This window comes from Lissotriton helveticus, chromosome 6, assembly GCF_964261635.1.
Source record: "Lissotriton helveticus chromosome 6, aLisHel1.1, whole genome shotgun sequence".
In the NCBI taxonomy this organism is placed as follows: domain Eukaryota; kingdom Metazoa; phylum Chordata; class Amphibia; order Caudata; family Salamandridae; genus Lissotriton; species Lissotriton helveticus.
In genome coordinates, this window is record NC_136067.1 from 911,406,553 (window position 1) to 911,434,300 (window position 27,748).

A 27,748-nucleotide genomic window follows, 5' to 3' on the forward strand; every position below is an offset into this window, starting at 1 on the left:
GTCACCACCCCAGATCTCTCAGGGATAATTTACCCATTGGGCAGTTTCTGCGCATTCGCAGAAACTGCTCAAACAAAGTACATTACATGGAGCAAGCAGATGATCTTATGAACAGATTAATACAGAGAGGATATCCCAGACGTCTGGTAAAGAGGGCTAAGAAACGAGCGTGGTACAACCAGAGAGAATGCCTGCTACAACCCAAAATGCACAATACCAAACAAAACAATTGGATGGTTTGTGTAACCACTTTCACAACTGAGAGCAACAGGATAAAGAAAATCATTAATAAACATTGGCCGTTAATATCGGATGATATCGGCTATCCAACTCCACCCCTACATGCTTTCAAGAGGGGTAAGAATATCAGAGACTATGTTGTCCGATCTTTTCTCCCCCCAGTGGAACCAACCACTGTGCTGTCACTCTGGAATCTTCCACCTGTCACGGGTCACCACAGATGCACCAAGTGCAAAGCGTGTGATAGCACAATTCAAACGAAGGTTTTTGAGTATAAAGATCATCGTATCCCACTAAAATCACTAACGAACTGTAATACGCAGAACGTGATCTATGCTATTATATGTGATTGCGACCTAATTTACATAGGACAAACTCAGCAGAAGGCCAAGGTTAGGATTCTGCAACATATGAGCAGAGTCAGATGTGAGTTAGTGGGAGCCCCGCTAGTTGAGCATTTCAAAGCAAAACAACACTCGCCTGAAAGCCTTAAATGGGTAATTCTTGAAAAAGTCACATTGGGGGCTAGGGGTGGCAGTGTCTCCAATGTCCTGAATGTCCATGAAGCAAGATGGATGTTCCTTTTTGATTCTGTACGAACAGGGTTAAATGAAACTGACAGCACTTTTGCCCAGATGGCCAATCTGTAAATGGAACTTGCTTTTTCAGTAATATGCCCTGTGTCTCATGAAATTGATATGAATAATTGTTCATGTTTGGCTTTTACCATCGTGCCTGACAGGTACGCCAAAAATTCTGCTGTTCGAATTTATGTTCAGTTATTCATTGTTGAGTTTGTTTACACGCCCTTTACCATCGTGCCGATAGGTACGCCGTAAAATATCTTCCTGGATTCCAAAATACAATGTAGCAATAGTGGTTGTGTACATCATAATATGAAACTGGTGCAACATGCTTTAACTGATTTGACCGAGTTATGATGTGCTTTGATTTTATATCTAATGGAACAATCTTGCATGTCGTGTTATTATTTACTCTTATCGACGTAATTTTATTTATATTACCCTACTAACAGTGTATCATTATGAAGGTCTCCTCTCTAAATAAATAAATATATCGGCTCCATGAGCTTATACACGGTATATCGCTATTTCTAGCATTAGGACACAACTGATCATGTGATTCTATGTAGACTCACACATCAATATGTCACGTCTGATTTGGTTCCAATATGGTCTACAAATCATTCCATGCATGACTGTAGACTTTGTCACAATAGTCTTTTTTCCACAATAGTATGTCACTCCGAGTGTTTTCTCTATTACGGTGACCACGTGACCGGACACCCGTTCAACCAGGAAGTTATTTTGGGACCCGTAGCAGACGGCTTTTTGCTGTTTACTGCTCCGTGTATCCTAAGAGACGCCCTTGTCCTTTTTCTGCTCCTTGAATCCTAAGAGAAGCCCCCGTCCTTACACTGCTAGAGGTATGTTTGACTCCATCCCCCCATTTTTTCAGTGTAAACGTTGTGATTAGTCGAGTTCTCCTAAGCTAGAGCGGCTACTTAATGTTTGTTCCGCTACTCTACAGAGCCCCCGCCTTTGCCGTGAATCCTGAACACGTTAATTGAGCGCTCACCTTTGCTCCGGCCGAGACCGGCTACCGTTTCCTAAGTGACTCCCATTTCCGGCCGAGACCGGCTATAGTTTCCTAAGTGACTCCCATCTCCGGCGGTGTCTTTCACCGTTACAGGTATGTGACGGGTGGGGTATATATACAAATTTGGTTTAACTGTATTGCCTGTGATACTTTACGTATTCTAAATCAGGCCCCCCCCGCTTTGTATCTCAATAGACTGCGACAATACAACAGATTCTGCCATCACTGTACAATACCACTCGAGCACCAGGTATGCGTTTGGACAACTTGCCACAGTAGTATGTACATAACTATTTAATAATTCTGAAGTATCCTAGTGACTCGCTCATTATGTTTGTTTTATTAAATTCAGACACGACATCATCATCCAAATTTGTTATTTTCATGACGCCTTGATAACGGACCAGCCTATCAGGTATGCATGGCCGCACTAACCTACGGTGTTTATATCAATCATGTAATCTAATCGACAATCAGTCGCCTTTTTGTTGTTGCATGTACCTTGAATTCCTGATAAGTTTGTGTAACCGAATATAACGTTTATGGGTGTATTACACTAACCTTAGGTAATTTATCCTTCGCCCAGTAGGTTGACTATATACTAGCATAATGGCTGGTTAGGCTCCTAGCGCGTACCTGTGTGAGCCGTTAAATGACAACAAACCCGTTTGTAACAACATCGTAGACCTCACAACCATTTTGGTCTTTGTTTAGTGATCTAGCAGCCTTCCTCTGGACGTTACTTATTCTGTGTCCTATGCTTGATATGGGCTGCCTTGAGAACTAAATTACTTTCTTGTGATCCGTGCCAATATGTTGAGTTACTGCACCCAATGGGTTTTTCTGACAACTAGCTGTGCCCCGTAATGTATTCCTCTTATAACATCAATGCGTTTCCTTCTCTTCCTTAGATGATTTTAGTAATTTTTGGGATCATCCTGTGACCCATAAATAATATTTATTAAATTTCTTGTACAGATCGATTGCCCCACTCTTCACACTCCCCGTCCTGATGAAGACCCTCTAGCAAGGTTTAAAGCACGCCTGCATCTACCTGGGTCGAAACGTCGACTTTCTCTTCTGTGTTTAGCCTTCTCGTTAAATTATCATTCATGATTTTGTGTTGAGGTATGATTACCTAATCCAACATTGATTTGTTCTCCATTGTGTTAACTTCCAAATATCTTTGTTGTATTTGGGTATTAATGACCAACCTTCTGTTATTTCCATACTTTCACTATTTCATCACTTACCTCTTCTCGATCCTACCCTTCAGGGGCATTATATGTGTTTTACTGTGTATTGATTTTTACAATATTTGTGAATGCTACACGTTGTGATTAAAAACAATGTTGTTATAACTATTTCTTGTATGTATTTTCAATTTTGAACTGATTGGTTATATATCTGGGACCACCTTGTTTATACCACTGCTCTGTGAGCCTGTAAGATTTATCTAGCTCTAGATGACCTTTGACAGTAACATATGAATATCTTTCAGTTTTCATCCCTGCCTCTACCAGATTTATCCTCTGTCACAGGATACCAAGATTCTAATTGGAAGTGGCAGGAAAAAAAACCTAAAGGAAACAGAATGTAGAAAGAAAAAACGTTGCTATATGCATTTTGAAGATTTATAGACCATACAAAATTGCATACCTATATTGGGTGACTAGCCTTCAATGCCAGTAGCTCTTTAGCCAGACTTTAGGAATAATGTGCCGAAAAATAAATGTTTTACCACAATTTTCATTGCTTTATTGGGTAGTAACAACCCTTAACCCCATCTGGATGTTATCGCCTGCTTTGCTCATCATTAAATACCAAATTCCTTTGGGTGGTACAAGGTTTGCACAGCACTTAAAGAGGATACTGGAATATTTCAATACTGTAAGTGCACAATTTGGCCCCATGTCCGTCAAAATAGTTTCAGGGGGCGAACCCTAGACATCTGTAGGACAGAAGGTTGGCTAGCTGTCATTGCCTGCTTTGTTTAATTCTACTCAAGTATATAAACACCACCATTTTTAAAGTTAACCAGTTTTCAGTTTCAGGCCGTCATCTTGATGGTCACGTGTGCTTGGACCCTATGCTTCTTTGATAGGAAATGTAATTTTTTGACTATTTTGAATGCTCACATTGACATCGGTGGTAATTCATTTACCCATACGTTCCTAATCAAAAGTTACACATTCTTTATTAAATATGAAATCCCTGTTTTAATTTTCTCAATTTTGAGGCATTTTGCTTACATCTTTTGCTTACAGTTTTTTTATATCTGTTACTGTAATACTATTTGGCTGTTTAGTTTTATGACAAATACAACCTCACACATGTATTCATCAGTTTGTGTTGTTTTGTGTTGTGGATAAAAATTTGGTAGCTGAGGTGTAGTTTTAGATGATAATTTATGTGTCTTAGTTGCAGATTAGAGTATTCATAGTAGGCTCTTTGTTTCGCTCATAGTATCGATCCTAGAACATCCCACCAGGAGCAGCCTCCCTACTGCTCAGCCCATACTCCAACTGACACTTCTCACCTCACAGGCACCCACACATTTATTTTCTCTTTATTTATTTTATGTAGAAATTTAGAGCATGCAGCTACCTCCAACAGAGGCGTCCAGGCGCTAACACTGCAGAATGCACAGAGGCATATAAGAGAGACTAAGTATGGTTAAAGAGCCAGGTTTTTAAAGCTCTACTAAAGGCTGATTCTGGTTCTGCCATTCGGAGATAAAGAGGCATGGCGTTCTAGAGCTTCGTGGTTCTGAAAGCAAAAGCTCTGCCGCCAATCCTGGCCTTACGAAAGCAGGGAGTAGTGAGCAATTTCATGTGGTTTGATTTCAGTGCCCGATCATGTTGGAAACATTCCGATACATCATCACCACACCAAGATTCCACACAGCACATTCACATTGGCTGAACAGCCATGGCCAAAGCAACGGGGAAGATGCATAGATAAATACACTAGATATAACAGTTTGTCTTTTTGTTTAATCCAAACAACCAAATGTAACTCAAAGATACCCGTAAGGAAAACTGATTTTACCCCAGTAGTTTGGACGATGTAAGAGCTCTGCTACAGCTCATTTCAAAACGTTGACCTTACTTCCCATAGCTTGCCATTCAGATTCTTCATAAGCACCAAATAGAATAGAAATAGAAATGCGAAGAGCAAATGTATATATATATATATATATATATATATATATATATATATATATATATATATATATATACATATATATATATATATTATATATATATATATATATTTTTTTTTTTTTATGGAATAAACTGTGATGCAACGGTGTGCTGCTTTTTCACACAAGAAGGATTTAAGACGAGATTTTCCTTCAGCCTTTCGTCGCCCATTCACTAACCTGTACACATGGAGATTCTTACCTAGTACAAACATGGTGACCCTGCCAGTGTACTTGGAAAGCTTTCCAGCCAACATTGAGAAGATGGAATTGGTGGCACCAAAACAGATCATCACATATCCCACAAACTGTATCCCCAGAGCACAGGTCACGTAGGACTGAGAGAAGGAAAGAAAAACATGCATTGTTTAGAATTATGAGTCCCTGTTACTCATTCTTAAGCAACAGTTCTTTTTACGAAGCTACCATAAACATGTATTTGAATGATATTGAGAAAGAGTAAACGCTGATCATGCCTTTACACAACATACGCATACAATTACAGTCAAAATAATGAACTTGCACCTTGCACACATTTAGAAAAACAACACAGAAATGTTAGAAAAAGTGATAAGCCAGAACCCTAAAAACATGCTTGACTAGGAAGAAACTGTAGGATTAATCAATTAGTGGATGTAAGATGTTTAAGTAACTAATTACCTTATATTATTAACAAGAAATGTTATGAAAGTTGATGATAACTTAGCATTGCTATTTGACTTCATTGCAGTGTACTAACAAACTCGACTTTGGTGCAAATCCTAAATGTCAAAAAGTAGATGTCTGAAATGTTCAGGAGAAGTGCCTAAAAGTATTAATATCATTTGAATTTAGAAACAATTTTATTTTAATGACTTTCAGAATTAATTTGTATGTTGCTACTTTCCTGAAATAGTGGCAGTTGGCCATACTTGAAGCTAAACATTTCTGTGTAACATTTACTGACAACTTTGCAAAAATTTTATATATGATATTTGTGATTTATTTCGAAATGCTTAAACTTTATTAGGATTGTATAGTATTAAAAGATGAATTTCGAATTTAAACACTTGAAGATGTTTTTCGCTTTAGGCTGCATTATTTCACAGTCTTGTGCAATGGACTTGAGGCGTTCTCAAATGTTGCTTTATTTGTTCCTGGATTCATATGATATCCTTTTGACAAAGAGAATTTACCAATGATCCTTTAAGTATGAATGGTGGGAAAGAGAACTTCCCCTACATTCGTAAACAGTTGCAAACTCGATACGCTATGAGTCAACTAACATGTGAGGATGCATGGACATTAGTTTCTCATGAATTATGTTCAAGTAACAATTTGCAAAACACAAAAGATGATGGACGGAATGCTGCACATTGGCAAAACATTACCCCCAGTCAGAGATCTCGGTTTAATCCATCGTTATTTTGCTCACCACGCCACCCCAGTTCAGACATGGCCATATGCAAATCAGTATTGACCCAGTGACTCATGGGAATAGTCCAGCCCGAACTGCCAAGCCATGTCTTCCCTGGATCAGAATCAAGCATCCTAGGACAGGTTTCTGGCTATCAGCCTTCATCAGCCAGGATAGCTTGACTCCACTTGCGTAGTTAGCAAGGGAACCACGTCTGGGCATACCCTTCCCACATAGGGCGTACAGCAAAACACACATTGATGGATAGAATGTTGCACATTGGCAAAACATTCACCCCCAGTCACAAATATGGCTTTAATCCATCAGAATTTTGCTCATCACGGCACCCCAGTTCAGACATGGCCATATGCAAATCAGTCTTGACCCTGTGCCTCATGGGAACAGTCCAGCCCGAAAAGCCAAGCCATGTCTTCCCTGGATCAGTATCAAGTATCCTAGGACCGGTTTCTGGCTATCAGCTGTTGTCAGCCAGGATTTGTACCTGGAAAGATGGCAAGGATGATCACATGATGATCAAAACATTGTGGACCAACAATTGATGTCATGATGAGAAACATGAGCTATTTAACTATGATGTACAGGAGGAGGAGTACCAGACCGTTTTAACTCAGACTGTCCTTTGACATTTTTCCTTGCCTCAAACTTGCCTGCCAAACTATTTCTATTAAGTTCTGTTGTTTTTACTCTTGCTGATGAACTTGCCTGTGGGACAATTTGGGTTAGTTTGGTGAGATACCAGACTTGAACGTTCCTGATTTATGTTCTATTTCCCTTACCTCATACCCATGGACTGTGCCCCTAGTGGAGGTTAATTTGATCCCCTTTGTCCATGTTTGGATTTGTGATTATATATTTTGAACCATTACATTTATGACTCGACATCTTAAAATGTTACTTATATGCATTGATTTGGATCTCTAATAGAATAACCAAATACTCTGAAGTTGTCTAAGTCTTATTGTCTCTAATGTTATTTTACAGAAACTATGCTAAAATTCTAATTGTATAATAAAGATAGTCATAGACTATTTTCAGAACATCAAGTTCTTTTGCTCTTGTTCTGTGTAGGCACGGCAAAGCACTATGGGGCATGTTATCAAGCACAGTATTGACATTAGCGCCGCTTTAGTGGCAAAAACCTGCTGCTAAAGCGGCGATAATGGGCTTGATAATATGCCCTTGAGAATTTCCATAGATGCCAATTTGCACACCAGAACATGGGTTTCTATGGGAATTCACAAGGGCATATTATCAAGCCTATTATCGCTGCTTTAGCGGCAGTTTTCTGCCGCTAAAGCGGCGATAATTTTAACGCCGTTTCTTGATAATATGCCCCCTAGTTTTCACAATGCCTGTTAGACTGAACTTCTTCAGGAGGTGTGGTCTACCTATTGGCATGCTTTATTTCTATAGCTTAGTCTTGAAAGTGATATACCTGAACCTGATCACCAAATTGTAAGTTGGCTACTGATGACGCAATTTTTAAGAAATCATAATGCTTGACACATTTACTGATTTAAGACATGAAAAGCTGAAAGCGTACCTTGCACACATTAGACACAGTTACGCACGAAACTAAGACAAGTGTAGTAGAAGTACCGTAACAGCTTGCTTTGAAATGAAAGATGAAGAAACATATATACAAAACAATACTAATACATATAAATGAGTTGCACTAATGAGAATACTTATGAAAATGTTGTTTATTGGCATTTGCTGATAAAATAATGTGCTTCTAATAAAATGGCCTATTGTTTCTATTGCTTTCCATTAGAATGCTTCATGTAGAAAAGTTGGTGAAGAACTGTAAAAATACTTGTTGGGAACTTGAAATTTAAACTGATAATACTAGAGATTCTATCGTTTATAAAAAGTAAAAAATGATTTTAGTGATATGAACTTAGAAAATCGTATACCCTTGTGAAAGTTGAGAAGAAATGGGTTGTAGGCAATTTTTAACCATAGTCATTTTCAGGTGATGATACTTGATGAAAGTTCAACTTTATTTTCAATATGAAATGATTTTCTTGCTAACATTTGATACAGGTTTAGAGTTTATTTCATTTCAAATTGTCATGCCAACCTGAGGCCTTTTACAAAAGTGCTCTTTCTTAATAATGTCTTATTCATTGGCCTTCTAAGATGGTTATTTTGTAACTAGTAAAATCTTTGCCTTATTTCTTCAGTATGTGTGTAACATTCAGCGTTCCTAAATATTTCCTCAACGTTCACAGTGAATTGTTCGTATGGGAACATGATTTCAGCTGTTACTACAAACTGATACTTTGTATTATTTTTCACCATTGGTAGGCCTATGTGGACTTTAAATCTCTTGTTTCTCATGACTAGCATGGGAGACCATCTTGTAGTTGCAAATGCCCTTAGAGATATTATATGAATCTGAGTACATGACAATCTTCCAACAATTATGTGATGCTACATCACTACGACTCTTACAGAGACTTTGTAAAAAAAGAAACACCAAAGGAGAGGCATCACCATACTTTTTCTTTTCCCTGTGCGAGAGGATTGATCTAATTTTTATGATTTTAGAGCACTATCCTTTACTTTGGACTGCTTTTGTGGCAGCTACAGTCGTTAGTTGATGGACTAAAACTCTTGTTTGCCGAACCATGTAATTGTCTTTACTTCTTTTGTCCTATGTTAATGGACTCACCCTTAGTGGACTTTAAATCTTAACCTTTTTCCTTTTTTCTTTAGGATCGCGAATTGTTAGATAAATGAACTTTCCTTCTGGCTTTGATGGCAGTGGGACTCTGTAACTTAGGAAATTGATTTCTGCGACAATCATTCTTTGAAGCTTGGCCCAAATGGTTGGCATTGTATTGCAAGCTGTGGCAATTTTAACTGCATTACTTAAAATACTGCTTATTGCGATGAATGTTGAATCTCTAATACAATAAACAAATTAGTGTAATATCTTTCTGACTCTATTATTGAGTATTGTTGGTTCTTCAATTGCAACCATGCTATTTTCCAATGATTTAAATGAGTTGTCGAGGGAATCAGAGAGCTTTTACAGAATATCAAGTTCTGCTTCATTTATTCTGAGTGGCTGTTGCAGAATTTAGCTTTGCATAATTCTAGTCCGACTTAACTTTTTTAGGAGATTGGGTCTTCCTATTGCAATTCTTTAGTTCTACAGCATGGTCTTGAAAGTGGTGTACTTAAACCTGATTTCAAATTTGTAAGTAAGCTGTCAATTTATGATCCGGATCGGACAGCTAATGTGATGCTTGGTCACCCTAATGTCCACCCCTCTTATCGGCGAAGAAAGATTCATCAGAGGATCATTGCATCTGTGGTAAATGGTAATACCGTAGATTTTAAAGGGCCCAGTATGGTTAGAATAGTAAGGAGAGCAAGCGTACAAAAATCTTTTACCATGCTTGCACTGCAACTCCACCAATCAGTGGCCCTCATTGGGTATCTGGCAGATGGACATCCTGTCTCCTCACCCCTATTATGACAGAGAAAGATCCATCAGAGGACCATTGCCTCAGAGGTGAAGTGTTAAGTCTGAGTAAAGATCCTACTCCATGGGCCCAGTAGGAGAGTTGAGGGTAAGCTTATGTGAGTAAAAGCTTACTGAGCTATCAATATGAATGACCAAACTCAGGGCACAAAAGAAGTGAGGTTCAGGATCCCATACACCTTTTAATAAAAAAAGGCATGGTGACCCTTTTAATAAAGTGTCCCCAAATCTCAGAATTGGGCAGTAAACTGGGCTGAATGTACAGTTGCTCAGTGCAGTAGTGTACTCTGTAAGTATGGGAACAGGGCAGTCTGCCAGTAGTGTAACGCAACATGATGACCCACCACCACAGAATGTGATAAGGACCCCATCGGTCTATAGTATCAAACAGATATACATTGGCCAATGGCTGAATGGAGGTCCCCTACAAAAGGGTGGATGTCCCTTGAAGATTTAGGGCCCTTTGTGCTGCAGGGGCCTGCTTTACGCCCCTGCAGTCTCCATTTGTGAATTTGTGACATACAGGTCTGTAATTTCATAATAGGAATGGCATAGGAAAGTTGAATGGGTTAGGAAAGGAAGAAAAGAGCTGAAGGAAGAAAAAATGGAGTGGTGCTAAAGGAAGGAGAAGTGGGAAAAGGTTGGGTAAATGAGCATAAGAGAGACAGACAAAGGGAGTAAGAACAAGCCAAAGGGGATGCAGGAATAGAAACAAAGAAGTGCTGTGGAAACAGAAACCGGGAGAATGGGAGAGGAAATAAGAAGGGTTAATGGCAGGTAAAAAAAGGTGAGGGGTAATGTATGCAGAAGATGGAGAATGGCAAAAGGAAGCATGGAGAAGGTCTTCGTTAAGTGGAATGAGAACTGGAGGGAAGGGCAAGATGTACAGAAGGAAGGATAATGAGAAGGTAAGCCAGAGAGTGAGAGAGTAAAGTGATGAATAAAGGAAAAAGCACTGATGGAAGAAAGAAGAAAGGAGTGCTCCAGGAAATTGGAGGATGAAGAGTTGCGAGAAGTATGAGGATCAACATTTTCCATCAGAGTAGGTCTCTAGATCTTACACGTGGCTAGATACATGTAGGTAGTAGGTACGACAGTATTTTGTGGGTTGGAATTTTGAAGTGCATTCACTGACCCACATTGGTATTGGATGCCTGCCCAAAAGCCAAGAAATGGACATAATAGTTGAATCTCGACTGTAGCTCACAGAAGATCTCAGTAGCACTGAACAGACCGTTGAACTAGTAAGGCGACATATATGTCATTAGCGTGTCCATTCTAGGTGGTTTGTTTCCCATTGGTAGGGTATTCCCATTCTTTATAATTATATTTCATTGTGAGACCAATTTCTCCAATTAGTGCTGTAAATAGGCAATAGCGAGTTTGTCATAAAACCCAGCTAAATTTCACATGATTCAAAAACCTTCATTTCCAAATACCTAATAGTTATTGTGGTATGAGCAGCTGGGTAATATTTATTTTTCAGCTAAACGCCAGAAACAAGAACTCTTTGTAGTCTGTTTAGGCTACAATGGTATATTCTGGCACCCAAATTTGCTGGGATTATTTTATGATGTAATGATTTCTTTTCAATCTGTAAACACAATATTTGTCCTGCACCATCATGGGATAAGATATCTCTTAACATAACTCTATCCATTTTTTATCCATGTCCATTCATGTCCTTTATCGCATAATGCATCTGTGGCCATCAATAGCATTAATTGATTTTATCTTGTCTTCCTATCTAATCTTCACAGATTTCTAAACAATGTTAGACTTCCAAAGCCTCTTTAAGGAATTCTACTACCATATTTTATAATAAATCTGTTGATAGCTTAAGTTGTGCATGACAAAGTATTCTTGTCTTATCAATGTGTCTGTACTATGTTTTGATGGCTTGAGGACTATGCACTCTTTTCCCACTATTAACCAGTGCTAAACTGCATGTGTTCTCTCCCTAAAACATGGTAACATTGCTTCATGCCCAATTGGCATATTTAATGTACTTATACGTCCCTAGTAAAGTTCACTACATGTGCCCAGGGCCTTTAAATTAAATGTTACTAATGGGCCTGCAGCACTGCGTGTGCCACGGACCTAATTAGCCCCCTAACTATGTCTCAGGCCTGCTACAGCAGGGCCTGTGTGTGCAGTTTACTGCCACTTCGACTTGTCATTTAAAACTACTTGCCAAGCCTCAAGCTCCCCTGTTATTACCCCTAAATCATTCCTATGGTAGGCCCTAGGAAGCCCTAAGGGCAGGGTGTAGTGCAACCAAAAGGTAGGACATGTCCTAGTAGTGACAAACTGCTAAATTTGTTTTCCACTGCTGTGAGGCCAACTCCTCTCAGACGCAAACATTGGGAATTCTTTAAAATACTTTTAAGCTGTAATTCCTAATTAGAAAGGAGTAAAGGCATCATGATTCATATCTTTGGAATGTCACTGATAAATCCTCTTTCCTGGTAGAGTCGGATTTAACATTACTATTGTAGAAATGCCACTTTTAGAAAGGGGGCATTTCTCTGCTCTTACTGCTCTATGGGGCATATTTACAAAGAAGTGACAGAGCACAGCGTTAGCCTTCTTGGCTTAACGCCGCACTCCGCAACTTCTGAAACGCAGGGCTGTATCATATTTACAACAATATGGTGCAGCCCTGCATTTCCCGCTGCGCTGGCGCTACTTTCAGCTGTCTAGCCCCAATGCAGGCACCCTTGCCTGCATTGTGGGGAATGATTGTTTATGTGCAGGAAGGTGTCCCTCCCTGCACCTAAATAATCTGAAATGGTGATTTGTAACTGCTTTGTGCAGCTCACATAGAAGTTGCAACTACTCATTAAAAAAATTATATATTGTTGATGTGCAGGAAAGAACACCTTCGTGCACATAAAAAATCATGCATGGTGTTTTGCTGTTTTTTTGTGTGCTGCACAAAGCAGCACACATAAAAACAGCAAAAATGAGGAGAAATAAAGCATTTCTCCTCATTGCGCCCTGTTAAGACAAGGAATTTCCTGGTCCTAATTTTGGCGCTGCCCCATATTTACGCCCCTCTTGTAAATATGGGGCAGCATCAACATCAATGGGTGTTACGGCAAAACGCCCAACTCAACACCCATTGCCCACCTCTTTCACGCTAACTATAGGGTTAAAGGGTGCCTTATTTACAAGGCAGCATTAAACCACGTTAAGTGTCTTAACACTGCCTTGTAAATAAGTTAAAGACCGTATCGCCAACACAACGCCAAAAAAGTGACATTCTGGTGGTGATAGAGGCTTGTAAATATGCCCCTATGTACTTTGCAGCCTGTCTATAATACACATCTGGGCTGGGTGACAGTTACTCTTTGTGCATTCCCTCCAGCCAGCCACAAACACAGGAAAGTTAGGTGCGGCTGAGTACATATCTACATACATCTGCATTCTGATGCCCCTTCCTGGGGCTCACACTTACACTTCAAAGGGCAGTGGCCTAGCCCGACACAAAGGACTGATTACTCTCCCTTCCCCACAGGGTGAAAGGGATACTGGTGCACTTCAAAGCCATTCTTTAAAGTCTTCCCCACTTCAAAAGCATATTTTGGTATATGTACTGGATCTCTAACCCCAGAAAATCAGACACTTCTGGACCTACACCTGAACCGCTGTCAGAAGAAGGTCTGTTCTGCTCAATGGACTTAACTGGACTGTTGATGTGAAAGGCTTTCTGTTTTTTGCCCTGCTCCCTGCTGCTCTCTGACGCTGCTGAAGACAAGCTGCACTCTGCCTTCTTCTAAGGGATCTCCAGGGGCTTGTTAGCATGCCTTTTGTTGTTTGAGGCTCAGGGATATCAAAGCCTCTACCCTTGCTCCTGTGTCTGGCGCACTGGAAGTGGCCCAGATACTTGCAACATGGATTTTAATGCACCTTCTGTCTGCCTGTAGCAGAACCGGCGCATCGATCCGATTGCGAGAGTAAAATTGGGGTATCACCTCAGAACCTCTGTTGTGCCTTCAGAGATCGGCTCATCGGACAGTGTATCACCGGCGCTGAAGCTTGGTGAGAACCCTGCATTCCCTTGAATGTGTGGCAAAATCTGGTGTATCGCTCGATACCTCTTGACTCCGATACCTGTCTTCGGAATTGACCATCACCTTCAGTGCATGGAGAAAATCATTGCATCTCACTGCTTGTGTCCAGTAAAGGTACATAGTTCATCGGGACCTACAAGGGTCCTGTAGCCGAGCGGCGCTCCATCACGGTCAGCCCGAACTTTGACTTTACCTCGGTCCAGTGTCACCTAAACTAACATTTTCAAAACTACTTGCTTTTAATCTTTTTACTGCATTTATTTCCTCGAAATCCAATATCTCAACTTCTGCACATTGGATTTTTATTATTTAGGTTTTGTTTTGTTTAAAACGTCAGACTTTATTTGTCTAAACTGTTGTGGAGTCTTTTGGTGGCGTTTTTACTGTGTTTCTGTATGAGTTATTGCACAAATACTTTACACATTGTGTTCTAATTTGAACCTGCCTGCTCTGTCCCAAGCTTCAAGAGGGTGAGCACATGCTAATTTTGATTGTGTAGTGGCTAGGACTGTGGTCCCGACTTGGACAGGGTGCGTACCTCTGCCAACTAGTGACCCAATTTTGAACAACAGGTTACTGGCTAAACAAAGGCCAAAATAGTAAAAACTTTACCACATTTTATAGAGGTATCTTTTGTATGAAGAAGACATCTTAATCGAATCCTTTGAAGTACAAACCATTACCTTTGACTTGTATTTAATAACTACCAAATAATTTTTATGACAGTATTGGACATATTCTATTATGCCAAGTTTCATTACATGGCAACATAATTGCATTGATTACAAAGAGCAGCAGGGGCACTGGAGGCCCAATGATTTAAGGAACATCATCATTCATATTTAGCAACCATCAACATCATTAATAACATGTTAAATAATGGTGGGTGCCACCATGCAGCGTTAGAGTACACTTGTTGGGCAGGGCAATGGTGCACTCAACTCTCCATCTGTACCTAACTGTACTCTATCTATACTGTTAGGATGTAAATGAATTATGATACTTATTAAAGCCAAGAGAATCCCTGCTGTTGTGAGAGCGTCCTATAATAGATGATGATTGAAAGCGTTAAACATGACTTTAAGATCTATAAACATCAGGAACAGGTTTCCTATTTCTATGAGACAGTACTTAATATTAATCATAAAGGACATAGATCTTTGTCAAGGGTACTCTGAACTTTCCATGCTGTGCTAAAGACAGTACATCATTCACCTTCAACCAAGATCATTTCCTGTTTTATGACTGGCAATTATTTTGGAAATTGCATTGTTCGAGAAAATAGTATGATAGTTTCCTGCCTCAGTCATTGGCCCTTTCTTTTTTTGTAATGAATCTTTTTATTAAACAATAAAACGATATCCCAATCACAATTTCACATTTGCATGATCATGGGCACATTCTTCACCGTTTTACAATGTACATTATTACAGTATTGTAGCGATTTCTACGGTGTTGCAGGATCTTCCAAAGAGAGAACAACTGGGGGTTCACAGATATTACCATGGTAGTTATTCCACTTGCTCAAATACCTATCCATTTCTTGGGGCACCCTCTAGAGACATACACATATTTCTCACGCAGCATGCACCGGTCCATGTCTGCGTTCCACCCATCAACAGTGTGTGGTGCTTTGGCCCCTCACAGTCTTGCCAGATTCCATTCATTGGCACTTTCTTATTAAATGGAATATGAAGAGCACATCTCCAAACAACAGGAACTTGCTCAGACCCTGAAACTCATACATGACAACATTTTAGAAGAGGAAAGTGGAAGACTTATAAAAAAATAAAATAAAAAAAATAATCGTGAGGACGTATTTCCCATTAACTTCTATTGAAGCAGAGACAATTTCTGGTGGAAGGCCGTCAAAATAAAGCAATTGTTGGCTCAAAAAATCTGGAGTCTCCCACCTCAATTGGGTCTATTGGCATGTATGATAACTGCATTAAAAGTATGGATTAAAGTTGGAACCCATTTGACTTGTTCTGAAAAAAAGAGATCAAGCGGTTTATAGGCAAGCCCCGGAGCACTACTTTTGCTTTCATTACTCATAACGCTGCAACAACTTGTCACATTATTGTTTTCAACAAAAATGCTAATACAACTGTTCCCTCTACAGCCAGATCTAGTTATTTGGACCTACACTCATTATATAGGGGAGAGTACAGTTTCACCTAAACATGTGCAGCTACATGCGATTGAAATTCAAGTGGCCCCTCATTCATGATTGCCAGAAAGCCCACATTACATACATTTCAGCTGCCTAAGATCAGACCACTTTTTAGCCTAGAACAATTTCTTTTTTTTCTTGACATGCTTATATGTTTACCTTGCAGAAGGATATTTTGGCTCTGTTTAGCATTCACATCTGTGCTGCAAGCACCAAATCTTATATATGCACACAGTTCTCATTTAGCATTGTGAAAAACTCCTTGCTGAATGCTGAGCTAACTTGAATTTATGTAATTATGCCTCACTTTTAAATTGGATTTGGTACACAATTGCTTGCTATGTACGTAAGAGTACTCAATGTCTATGGTAGCTACACATGCTTAACACCATTGCCTGAATAATTGCTTATGCTTTTATTGCTGTAACACTAGCAAAATCTAAAATTGCCCCAAACCAAACCTTACTCCAAGCCTATAATCACAACACCTACACTTACGCCGACCCATACAGTAAAGATACCCCAAGAACAAGCCCTAAGGTTAACCTAAATCTAACCCAGGAATAATAGTTGTATCATTAGCTGTATGATAATAAATTGCAGGAGATAGAGAAGGGTAGGTTAGGGATAATGACCATCAACTCATTCTGACTGTACAAACACATGTGCTACATACAGTGGCCACCAATGCCTTTTTTCTTCCTCCAATAGGAATTTCTGCTACCATGAAGGGCCAGGCCCAGGTGGTTGAGGAAGCAGCATGGCAATTGGTCTAGAAAGAGATAGCTCAGGGGTTGTGGCTCAGCATAATGGCCATGCAGTGGATTTCACTGATGCAAACCAGGAGAAGGAGAAGTTGGCATAGGTGATAGTTGGATAATGTGTCCATGGCATTTACATATAAGATTCAGTTAGATTGAATCAGGATGAACTTTTGAAAACTAGTCACTATTTACTTATGACTGTATAAAAGGGCTCTACATTGAATAAAATGTGCATATCTTATATTTGGTGTTTTGAAATATTTGTTATGATTGAATTGTCTTATGTGTGTATGTTTTATGTGTAATTACAAGATTTATGTAAATGCCATGAATTGTATAATGCTATATAGAGAAACACAACAAGGGTAAAGGAGGACACACATGGATTTGGGGTTTCAAAAAATAATTTGAAGCTAGATGCCATATAAGGGGAAATAATAAAACTTGGGTAAATATTCATTTTATAGTGGTCATATATTCCCCTTGGAAATAGGTTTTTAAAAATTGTTAAATCTTTCCCCCAGAAAGTTTACTTTTATATTAAACGTGTGGCATGGTCAGCATCATCTATCACAGCACATCAGCCATCATCCAGCTGTCATGCAACTGGCCCTCAAGCTACTGTAGTTGCTGCAGCAGCCACAGTTCTTATTACTCTGAAGTGTTCCTCAAAATAGTCCACTCTTACACCTGTCGTGTTCACTTAAATCAGGCCAAAATTCTTGCCACCTGGAGAAAACTGAGAAAAGATTCAAAACACTGGAAGTAAAGTAACCACTGTGCATTCTTACAGTTTTACTGGATTTAGAAACCCGGCTGTTTTTGTTCTGTTGCTGATGTGGGGATTTGATTTTTTGATTTAGAAAGTGTGTGTATTTTCATACATGAATTTGATTTGAAGTGTTCAGTACAAAAGGGATGTTCATATAATGACTGTATATGATGAGTAAAATCAGTATTTTCATATTTTGATATATTTGTTTTTATCTAATTTCTAACCACAACATGAATTACATTTAGAGAAATGTCTTCTAGAACAGCAACGAGAGTCTTATGCATAATCTGAATATATGGTATAACATAAATGCACAGTTCTTAGGGAGCACCCCAGCCTTGCAGAAGGCCAGTGACCAAATGTGGCACCAGAAGTTGCCAAAACATGTAGACGAGACTTATTGGATGTATGAACTATTGTTTTAAAAACATCCTCTGTGTTTCTTTATCATAGCCAGGGTCCCACTAACTAAAAGAAACATCTTATGGGCATACCCTAAGATATTTTTAAATGTTTGGATCCCTGCTATTATCCAGCAGAAAGTAGCTTGAACCCCCACAACTGGTCAAGTCCTTCGTGGTGGTATTTAACTTCTTGAATGAGATGAGAACACCAATGAAGATGCATGCCACAAAAACAAGTTAATGAGGTGTTGTCTCCTAATATTTTTAGATGCATGCAGTTGAGTCAGGAAACATACACTGAAGTTCCTGAAATGCTACAACTTCATGCACTTCAAGCAAAACAGAATATTCAGAATCTGCTAACAGACATGGTATGGGCAATGTTATAGCTATTATCAATGTCAACTAATTCAATTCTGAGACCCCTAGATTAAACAGTTAAAGTAGTGGATACGCACAGCCTGTTATCATCGGTTGAATTGAATTGAGGATTTGTCGTGTGCAAACAAGGCTTACTGTCTAAACCACACAGTGTTGCGAAGATATGCTAAAAGAACGCATACACTTTCTAGATGTAGAGGTTCAACTCAACGAAGGCAAACTTTCCACCACCTTGTTTCGAAAAAGCACTGATCGCAATAGCATTTTGCATTACAACAGTTTCCACCAAAAGGGCTTGAAAAACAACCTACCATTCTCACAACTATTGAGAGTCAAACGCATAGTATCTGCTCCGGACCAATGTCAACAACAAATCGATTCCATGCTAATGAGATTCAGAGATCGCGGATACCCAGCGGAGATCTTAAGATCGGCTAAAACCAGATGTGAACCACTCAACAGACAAGATCTATTAGCTGTCAAAACCAAAGATACCAACAAAAGAATAGTAGTGGTTTCCAAATATTCAACGACAAGCCACCGCTTTCAGGGTTTCCCATCTCCTACACTAGCTTTCACACCGTTCCAATATGGCGCCCGCGCCTTTTCTTCCTAACAGTCCCTCTTTTATTTCTATCGCCTAACACTATTAACTTCACATCACTGACGCAAGCTCACGCTGTTCGTGAACCTTTGACCAGCCGCGCGGACTAACTACCGAGATATCGTCACTTGCTTCACTCCCCGTTTTACATATGTAAGTACCGCTATTTGCGGACCCAAGTTCCGCCATTTGCGGACCCGTTTTTCACCTGCACATGTTTAATGCGCTCGTAAACTAACTTCCTAACCGGAGTACACGTTTATTATTATATCTCTTTCCAGAGCGTTGAATATCCGGCGCATATGCCCACACGTGAGAACCAGTTTATTTTCTCATTACTTGGTGTTTTATAACATTGCACTGAACACGATTTTCGCGTTTTACTTGCACTTCAGAAATTGATTTTGTTCACCGTTCACCAGCACATCTATACTCACACATAGGTAACAGCTCATTTTCACTGGGTGAGGCTCACATTTTTCCTGTATTATTGACTACAACGTGATCTATTTGTTTCATCACGTCATCTATAAGCAACACACCTTGATAGTTCCTTCTTGTCCACTTTTTTTAAATACTGCAAAATGGCTGTACTACTGACACCGTAACTTTTTCCTAGTTTTGGGCGTAAACTCTCTGCACCTGCATGACTACAATGATATTGACTCTTAAAGCCTACTTGAGTGCTTCCTCCTTTGAGAACCCTACATTTTGTTTTTCTTTAGATTAATCCCCTGACGAAGGGCAACTTCAATGCCCGAACTGCATTGGGATGATGGTTAAAAACATTTTGGATGTGTATACATCATTAGTTTATTCAAACCACAAAAGTTGTGAAGACTGTCAATTATGAAAAATTGGATCATTGAAAACAAGTGATCTTGAATAAAGACTTTTCAGTACTTAAAGACTTTGCTTTTGAAACTTTAGTATGAACATTTATTAAAACAATTCCTTGTTTTATACGCTGTGCATCAGGGGACAACCCCTATCTAGGGGTTGCAACATTTAGCACCCCTAGATTAAAGCCATGTCATGACTATGGCAATGAATTCTGTAGAATGTTGGGAAAGCTTGTCAGGCAAATACTTTCAGTTGCATGGTGTCATCATGAACATCATATGAAAGTTGTCAGCTGTCTTTAGATGATCACAGTTAGAAGAAAAAGCCACAAAAGGCAAATCTTGTAGTTCTTGAGTGAAGCTGAATATAAATACAAAATGTAATAGCAAGGTATCATCTCTCCCTGATCTCAGGGAAGAGGAAATAGACAAGTAAATACATCCATCAGAAGATTCAAAGGGAGATTCTAAATAAGAGTAGAAAAATTATGGCTAAGACATTGCTGCAAGGTGATTATGATTGTGATATAAAATAAGGGAATGAACATCAGCCTAACAGATGAGGAAGAACCTCAAGTTTGACTTCTGTTGCCTAGCCCATACTTATCTTATGCCCCAAACTGATCATGGAACAGCTGCCCAGGTGACCACAACAACAGAAACACCATGACAATCCAAGCTGTGAAGGCACCAAGCAAGATTAACTGCACACCGCAAGGTATGTGAGCTGTCCACTTCTTGATCCTTGCCAGTTCTGGAAAGTTGCTGACATTGATGTAACAATGTCCCACAAATGGTCACCACAACTTCAAGGAACCTATCGCCTTCCACCACAGAAAAAGAAGTTCTTGTGCCAACTTTTTGTCCAGCTTTCCATTTTAGAAACCAGCCATTAAATGCTTTTCATGGTATGGTGTTTCCTTGTGAACCCAGCCATGATAGCATTCTTTAATTTTTTTCCTATTAGAATGTGTCCTTTATGAATATGTGGTGCCTGAGGGCAAATGGGTGACTATAAATCTTTTTCCTTGTGCAAGCTTGAGTTTAATTATGCTGCCTGCATTGTAGGGGTGAACTTGGTGCCCTGACATCTGGACTTTTTGCAGCTTTGTCATTATTATCTCATTCAACCACTCTATCTAGAGCTGAACTAGAAGAAGACTTCTGGTGGTGTTCTGGCCATTTGAATGAATGTTTTCTTGTAACATTGGTGAATGAGCTCTTGGTACCAAGATATAAGCTCAACTTCCGATGATACACCTCACCTTTATAAACACTGAGCACCTCAATGTGTCCCTGGGTCTTCTCAATGGAAAATACATTCCTTAACAGGGTGCCAAACATTTTGTAGAACCAGCTATAGTGGGTTCAGGGGTTGGGAAAAGCAGATATTGCTTGTGTATTTTTTTTAATTTTATTTGAAGACAATGGGGCATAGAGGGTGACATCTAGTGCTTCAATTGAATACAAAGGACTAGCATTTGCCAGGTGCCATTATCAATACTGCCAAGGGTGGCGTTATCTTTGTTACCATTGTCACCACCAACAGAGCATTCTGGAAGTTTCCTTTTACAGTATATTTGGGGTATCATATTTATCAGTATCATCTGAAGCTTTGTTTTGGGAAAGGATGAGGGCTTGGCTTTTTTATTTTCTTAGAGGAGGAGATACAGAAGAAGATGATGCTGAAAATGAAGCAAGCACAAACTCCCGCCCTGCTCTTACCTGTCTTGGACTCTTCTTCCTTTTCTGTTTGTTGAAGCAACACATTCTTACTGTCAGCAAAGACTGCCTTCACTGCAGTACTGAGAGGTAGAGGCATTTCTATCTGATGAACAGATAATTTTAGTAGTGGTAAACTGGATCAAGGGCAACTTCCAATATTGTGCTGGTCAAAAGAGGAAGCACCAAGTTTACAAGGTAGTGCATGTGGGTTAAATAAACGAAGATGTTTTGATGCTAAACTGTTCAATGTTCTGGTTGATTCTGGGACGTCCGGCTTGGCACTGTCAATTTAATCCAATGTACCAATTTCTGGATGTCATCTTCTGTTTTTGGGATGAGCTGAGATCAAATGTCTGGAAATACTCAAAGAGAAAAGCACATGAGCCTGTTTATTATAACTGCAGTAAAAAAGAGATGAAAAGTTTGATTGGCAGACTTGCCCAATGTAGAGAATTCAATGAATGAAATAATATTAGCATGATGAGATAGTAGTAAACATGAACCCTTTGCAATGTTGAAAATGTTGGCCTTTAGAAAATGAATAATAATATGCAGGCGCCGAAAAGACTCCCAGGAGAAGAACATGGAGATTAATAAAAAAATCAATTGATCAAGCAATTGAAATGCTGAAAAAATAATGCCTGTTGAAAGTATACAATAAAAGTCCCCCAGGGGCAATATCTAGGAAATGTGGGGAAAATGAGGAAAGCAGTAATAATATATGAGAAAATGGCAGGGGCCCTACAGCCCCCGGGCCAGCAGAAAAGAGGCTGGAAAAGATTGAATGAAAATCTGAACAAATTATATGTTTCCTACGCACAAAGCAAGGCGCTCCACACACCAGAACAATATTTAGTAAATTTGGGCATATAGGGGACACAACCCTAATATTATTGGAGGGTATATTAGGACACAGGGATCCCTATGAGACCAGTAGGGAGCCTGAAAAAATCAAATAATATTTTGGAAATATAATGCTTTTGGTCAACACTCACTAGGTGGTTTACAAAATGGAGACAAGCACATAACAAGAAAGTAGGCACAGACAAAAAACACAAGATGCCTACTTGCACTGGAGTCCTCATCCAAACACATATTATGTTAAGTTACGTCAAGTCTACTAATTTTTGCTTCTGAATTTAGTAAGATTGTAGATAAAAAAAAAGATGTCAGTTTAATTTCAAAAGAAAATGTGAGAAGTAAGAAGATAGAGTTAGGTAATTAATACTAGAGAGTTCATCCACAGTCTTAAATATTTTATTTTGGTTTTATTAGAATTGAGTACTCTGGCACAATAATATTGAGAAGAAACCTGGTGTATAGCCCGCTAGCAGGCTTACAAGGAGTTGTTGTATTCAGTTTAAATTATGTGGTATTTGTGCCACCACTGATCGTTAGCTTTTTGAGAAGCACATTTAAGTTTATGGAGCATATTCCTATACCAGTAAGCAGATTTAATTCAAGATTAAATTAGTCTTTAGTAAATGGCTGAAAGGCAGTGTAGGAGGTTTTAGACCTGTGCGCAGAATTCCCCAGATTTGAAAGAGGCATTCACTTTAAGTAAGCCAAATTTGAAAATGCATCCAAACTAGGAAATAATTCATCCAGCGAAATTGTTTCTCAACCAAGGTTTGAGCTTGTAGGTGAGTCACAGATCCTTGGGAATTAAATATGATAGGGGTCTATTATATGAATGCCATAATGTCATTTTCAAGTGGTATGGTATGATATATTTTATTGCTTAGTTAATTAAAATGATAACAATGTTCACATAAACAAAAGAAATACAGTATAAAATATTTTCATAGTTTAAAATAGGACCTCATATTTTTGGCCATGCGCATTTAATCCTTGTGATAGGCAATGTTCATATGCTCCGATAATATTCTTGATTTTAGATCATAAAATCCAAGCGTGCCAAAGGCAGAAGTCACACAAACCTTTGATCTTAATCTAAAATAATATAATGAATTGTTCTGTAATTGATTCTATGTGCAATGGCAGCAGAGCTCTTCGTCAACCATGGTTTCCCACAGGGACCGGTTGATCTTGGTCGCTATGTTCAAGTCTTTGGTGCTGAAGATGAATAGCGTTTTAGAGTGCACACAGCTTTCATGCTTCAATTTTTAAAAATAGCACATTCAGTGTTCGAGGTGCGAAGTTAATTTGACAGACTTCCTTTTTACTTTACTGTATAATATAAAACAAAATTTGTTGCAAGATGATTTATTGTAGAAATTGGTTGAATTTAATGTTCATTTGCTCCTATGTACGGGTCAACCCCCCGCTTGCTAGAATATTCTGTGCATAATACAATTTACTTATTGTTTTTTTTAAATTTCTTTTTGTTAATTTTCAAGTGTGATTAGTAAGTCAAACAGGTAACCTGTTACATGACTAGTGACCGTAGAATGTTGTTGCAAGTATTATGCTTGAAATAGAGAGTAAATTCTTGAAAACATGTGTCCGGGTAGTTGATCAGATGTAACTACAAATCTCCTAAGCTCTAGGGAAAGATTGAGACTGACTAAAAGAGGTTATACCCTCATCAAAATTTGAAATGAAGACACTAGAATTTCCAGGGAAATAGTACACAAAACGACAATAACATGTTCTTCGAGAAGTAATATATATAACAATTGCCAAGATGTCTATCTAGGAGGTAGTTGTTTGCCTTTCTAGTTAAGCAACAAAATTGGGAGAAGGTCTTTCTATACATGCCACTTGTCCATTCTGAAGCTTAACTCAGAAAAGACAGAGGTCCTTATCTTCGGACCCTGCAGCTCTGCCTGGGACAACACCTGGTGGCCTTCCGCCCTCGGGAATCCACCCACTCCTACAGACCACCCACGAAACCTAGGCATCATCCTCGACTCCTCCTTCTCCATGAACTGCCAGATCAACGCCGTTGCCACCACCAGCTTCAACTGCCTGAGCATCCTCCGGAAGACTTTCAAGTGGATCCCCCGGAATTCAGAAGGACCTTCACTCACGCGCTAATAACCAGCAGACTGGACAATGGCAACGCACTCTACGCCGGCATCAACAGACCCTTCTAAACAAACTCTAAACCACCCAGAACGCAGCAGCCAGACTCTGGCAGCGGTCCCCGGCATCTGCAGACACAGAACAGATGGAAGAGCCTTCTCACACATTGCAGCCAAGACTCGGAACATGCTCCCTGTGAACATCAGACATTCGTCGACCGTGCACACGTTTAGGAAGGACCTCAAGACCTGGCTTTTCGACTGATCCGGAGATGCTCTCCACCCTTCCCCCCCCAGCACCTTGAGACCCTCACAGGTGAGTAGCGCGCTTTACAAACCCCTGATTGATTGATTGATTCTTTTAACATGGTCTCCATTATGCATATTATGTCAAAAGAGTTATGAACCATAAGATTGAGTAAATTATTGTAGAATTTAGGTACAGAACTAGAATCAAAAAAGTCAACCTTCAGGAATTAACAGCAGCTCCAAAACGTTTAGATGCCATGGCTTAGCATTCTGCTACTAATAATGAAACACAGTGGTTCACGGTATACTCATTTCAATACTAACATTTCTCACCATGTGAATGCATAATTCATTCGAATATAAATTCCTAAACAAAGGTAAGACATACTGAACCAAAATAGCAAAGTACTCAATGCATGTATTTATGCATAATATTGTACTCAGTATTTAGAGTGCTGTAAATAGTGATCACGCTGGTAAGCGACAGGTGTGTATGCAAACAAGATCCATGACTGGACTACTGAAGATTTTTTGCCATGGGGGTCAGTGAGTCTATGTATTTTCTATAGATGATGGTGTTTTGAACTGTGTGGCAAATAAGAGGTCATTATCAGGATGTGGGACAGTTTAAGAATTTTGTGGTCTGGAATAAAATCAAGGGACAGTATTTACAAATAAAATGATATATAATGGGTTGGTTGAGGATAATACGGAAGTAAATTAGAAAAATATTTTGATATTTAATGGGGTCCTAGAAGCCCTGACAAATATGCAGAGGATACAGGGTGCATGATTGTTCCGCACTTGCAAGATGTTGAATCAATAAATCCAGGTGCTCAAGAAGTTCAAATTAAGGTTAGAATGCAGCTTGAGAGGACAAGAAGGGGGTATCTGAGAATAAATGTTACTCACCAAGTAGATAATTTCAGTCGATCTGATGAGGTAGGTTGTGGGGATGCATAATAAATAATATGAGACAATTAGTAGCAACACTGTGTGACAGAAAAACAATGTATCAAACTGGTAAGTGAAGCACATACTTAAACCGCACCAGTCGGTTAATGATTCTAAATCAATATATAATGGGAAGTTAGCAATAATCCACAGCAGTGCGGGATTGTAGCCAAGAAATATTTAAGATTTTGACTTCCTTATTAGCTCTTAATCTTATATTCAGAAGGAAGGCAGGTGAAGAAACTGGAGTATTTAATTGTGAGTACAGAGTAGCTGTTCAATTATTTAGAAGTACAGCTACTTGAATTCCAAACAGTGCCACACATTGATAGCAGAGTACCTGACACAGTGTATCTAGCTGACAGCTATTGGGAGCAAACTCAAAATGCAGGAAGGGTAAGGACTGAATCTCCATCCACTTTACTTTGCCCCAACGCTGAAATGTGAGGACGACTGAATGGATTATGCATAAGGGCGTGAGATGGCGGGGCAAGGCAAAAGTGCATCAGGCGAATCTGTGTGGAAATGCTAGGTTGCACGCAGCCACAGGAGAAGCTCCTATCAGGAAGGAGTTAACCAGGGAGGAAGATGATTATACAAGGGATCATGAAGCCAATTAATACCAGTCTGACTCTGAACAAAAACATAGAAAGCACAGTCAATGCTTCTACAAGGATGAACACCAGAAAAAGTACATAGACTTCAAAAAGATACAATCCTGGCCCGTTTTGGATTTTCTTCCAATGACTGTAAGATCAAACAAATACAGAGCACAATTGCGTATTGTACAAGTAGTCATAGTAGTATCAAAACAAAGAACATCCAATAGAAACATTAATAATAAAAAAGGATAAAAATTAAAAGAGACATGGGCAAAATGATTCCACAGGAAGGCCTCCCAGGGGTGAGACCAACCAGTGAAACTTGGTTCAACTTAGCACTAATGCTTAAGATATTTAAATTGTCAAACTTAGACATGTTTGGAGGCCTACCAATCAGAATTATAAGGATGGGCAGGGAGATTGTTGTGTTGGTATGTACCATAGGCACTTCACTGAGTATAATTGTGCAGCATTCTTAGCCTACTTGTGTATTTGGGTGTAGATGGCCATAGATAGGCTCCCCCTTTTGCACACTGATTGTGTGCATCCATCGCTGAAGCCGTGTTGTAAAGTCCCTGCACATCAAAAGTGAGAGATCAGGTAGACAGAACCAACCATGTATTAAGAGAGTCGAAAGAAATATGAAGCAATGACCAATGGAAAGCAGAAGTGGAGTCCAGCTGCTCCAAGTGAGTCAATCACCGTACTAACTGCCCAATAAAAATAAATTCGAATAAAGGTGAAAAAGATAAACCAATGAATTAAATAAAATAACAAATCTATCAAAACTTAGAATGATATGTATGGCCCACATTTGTCCCCATAATCCTATACCACAGCAACAGGGGGCAAACACAAACACCCCAAGGACAATAGTTACAAAACACCAGTATAATTAGTAATAACTATCTGTGGCGAAAAATGAACCTTAATACTCATCAAAGCACAGAAAGTTGGAATCCATCACTTCACTTTCAAGTTTCAAAGCGTGTCACTCTTTTCTGTCATCACCCTTATTGTTGAAGAGTTTAAGGGCAAACTGTATGTCATTATTGTTGGTGTGAAATGTTACATTCGGACAAAATATTAAATCATGAAATGATTTTACAAATATGTTGAACAATCATAGGAGAAACCATGGGTACAGTTGTTCTCCAAAGGTGTACCTTATTAAGGAGAGATGAAACATTGCCCAGAATGATCTTGACTTCCCTATTTTCTGCAAAAGATTGCA

The 27,748-nt window shown here is 39.2% G+C and overlaps 1 protein-coding gene across 1 annotated transcript in view; it reads right to left on the reverse strand.

The window, feature by feature from the left end:
- LOC144761597 (protein unc-93 homolog A-like) overlaps nucleotides 1-27,748 on the reverse strand; it is a 643,799-nt gene that overhangs the window by 68,367 nt on the left and 547,684 nt on the right. Inside the window, exon 7 of the mRNA XM_078646898.1 lies at nucleotides 5,268-5,403. Coding sequence (XP_078503024.1) covers nucleotides 5,268-5,403 — 136 coding nt within the window. The remainder of the gene's footprint in view (nucleotides 1-5,267; nucleotides 5,404-27,748) is intronic.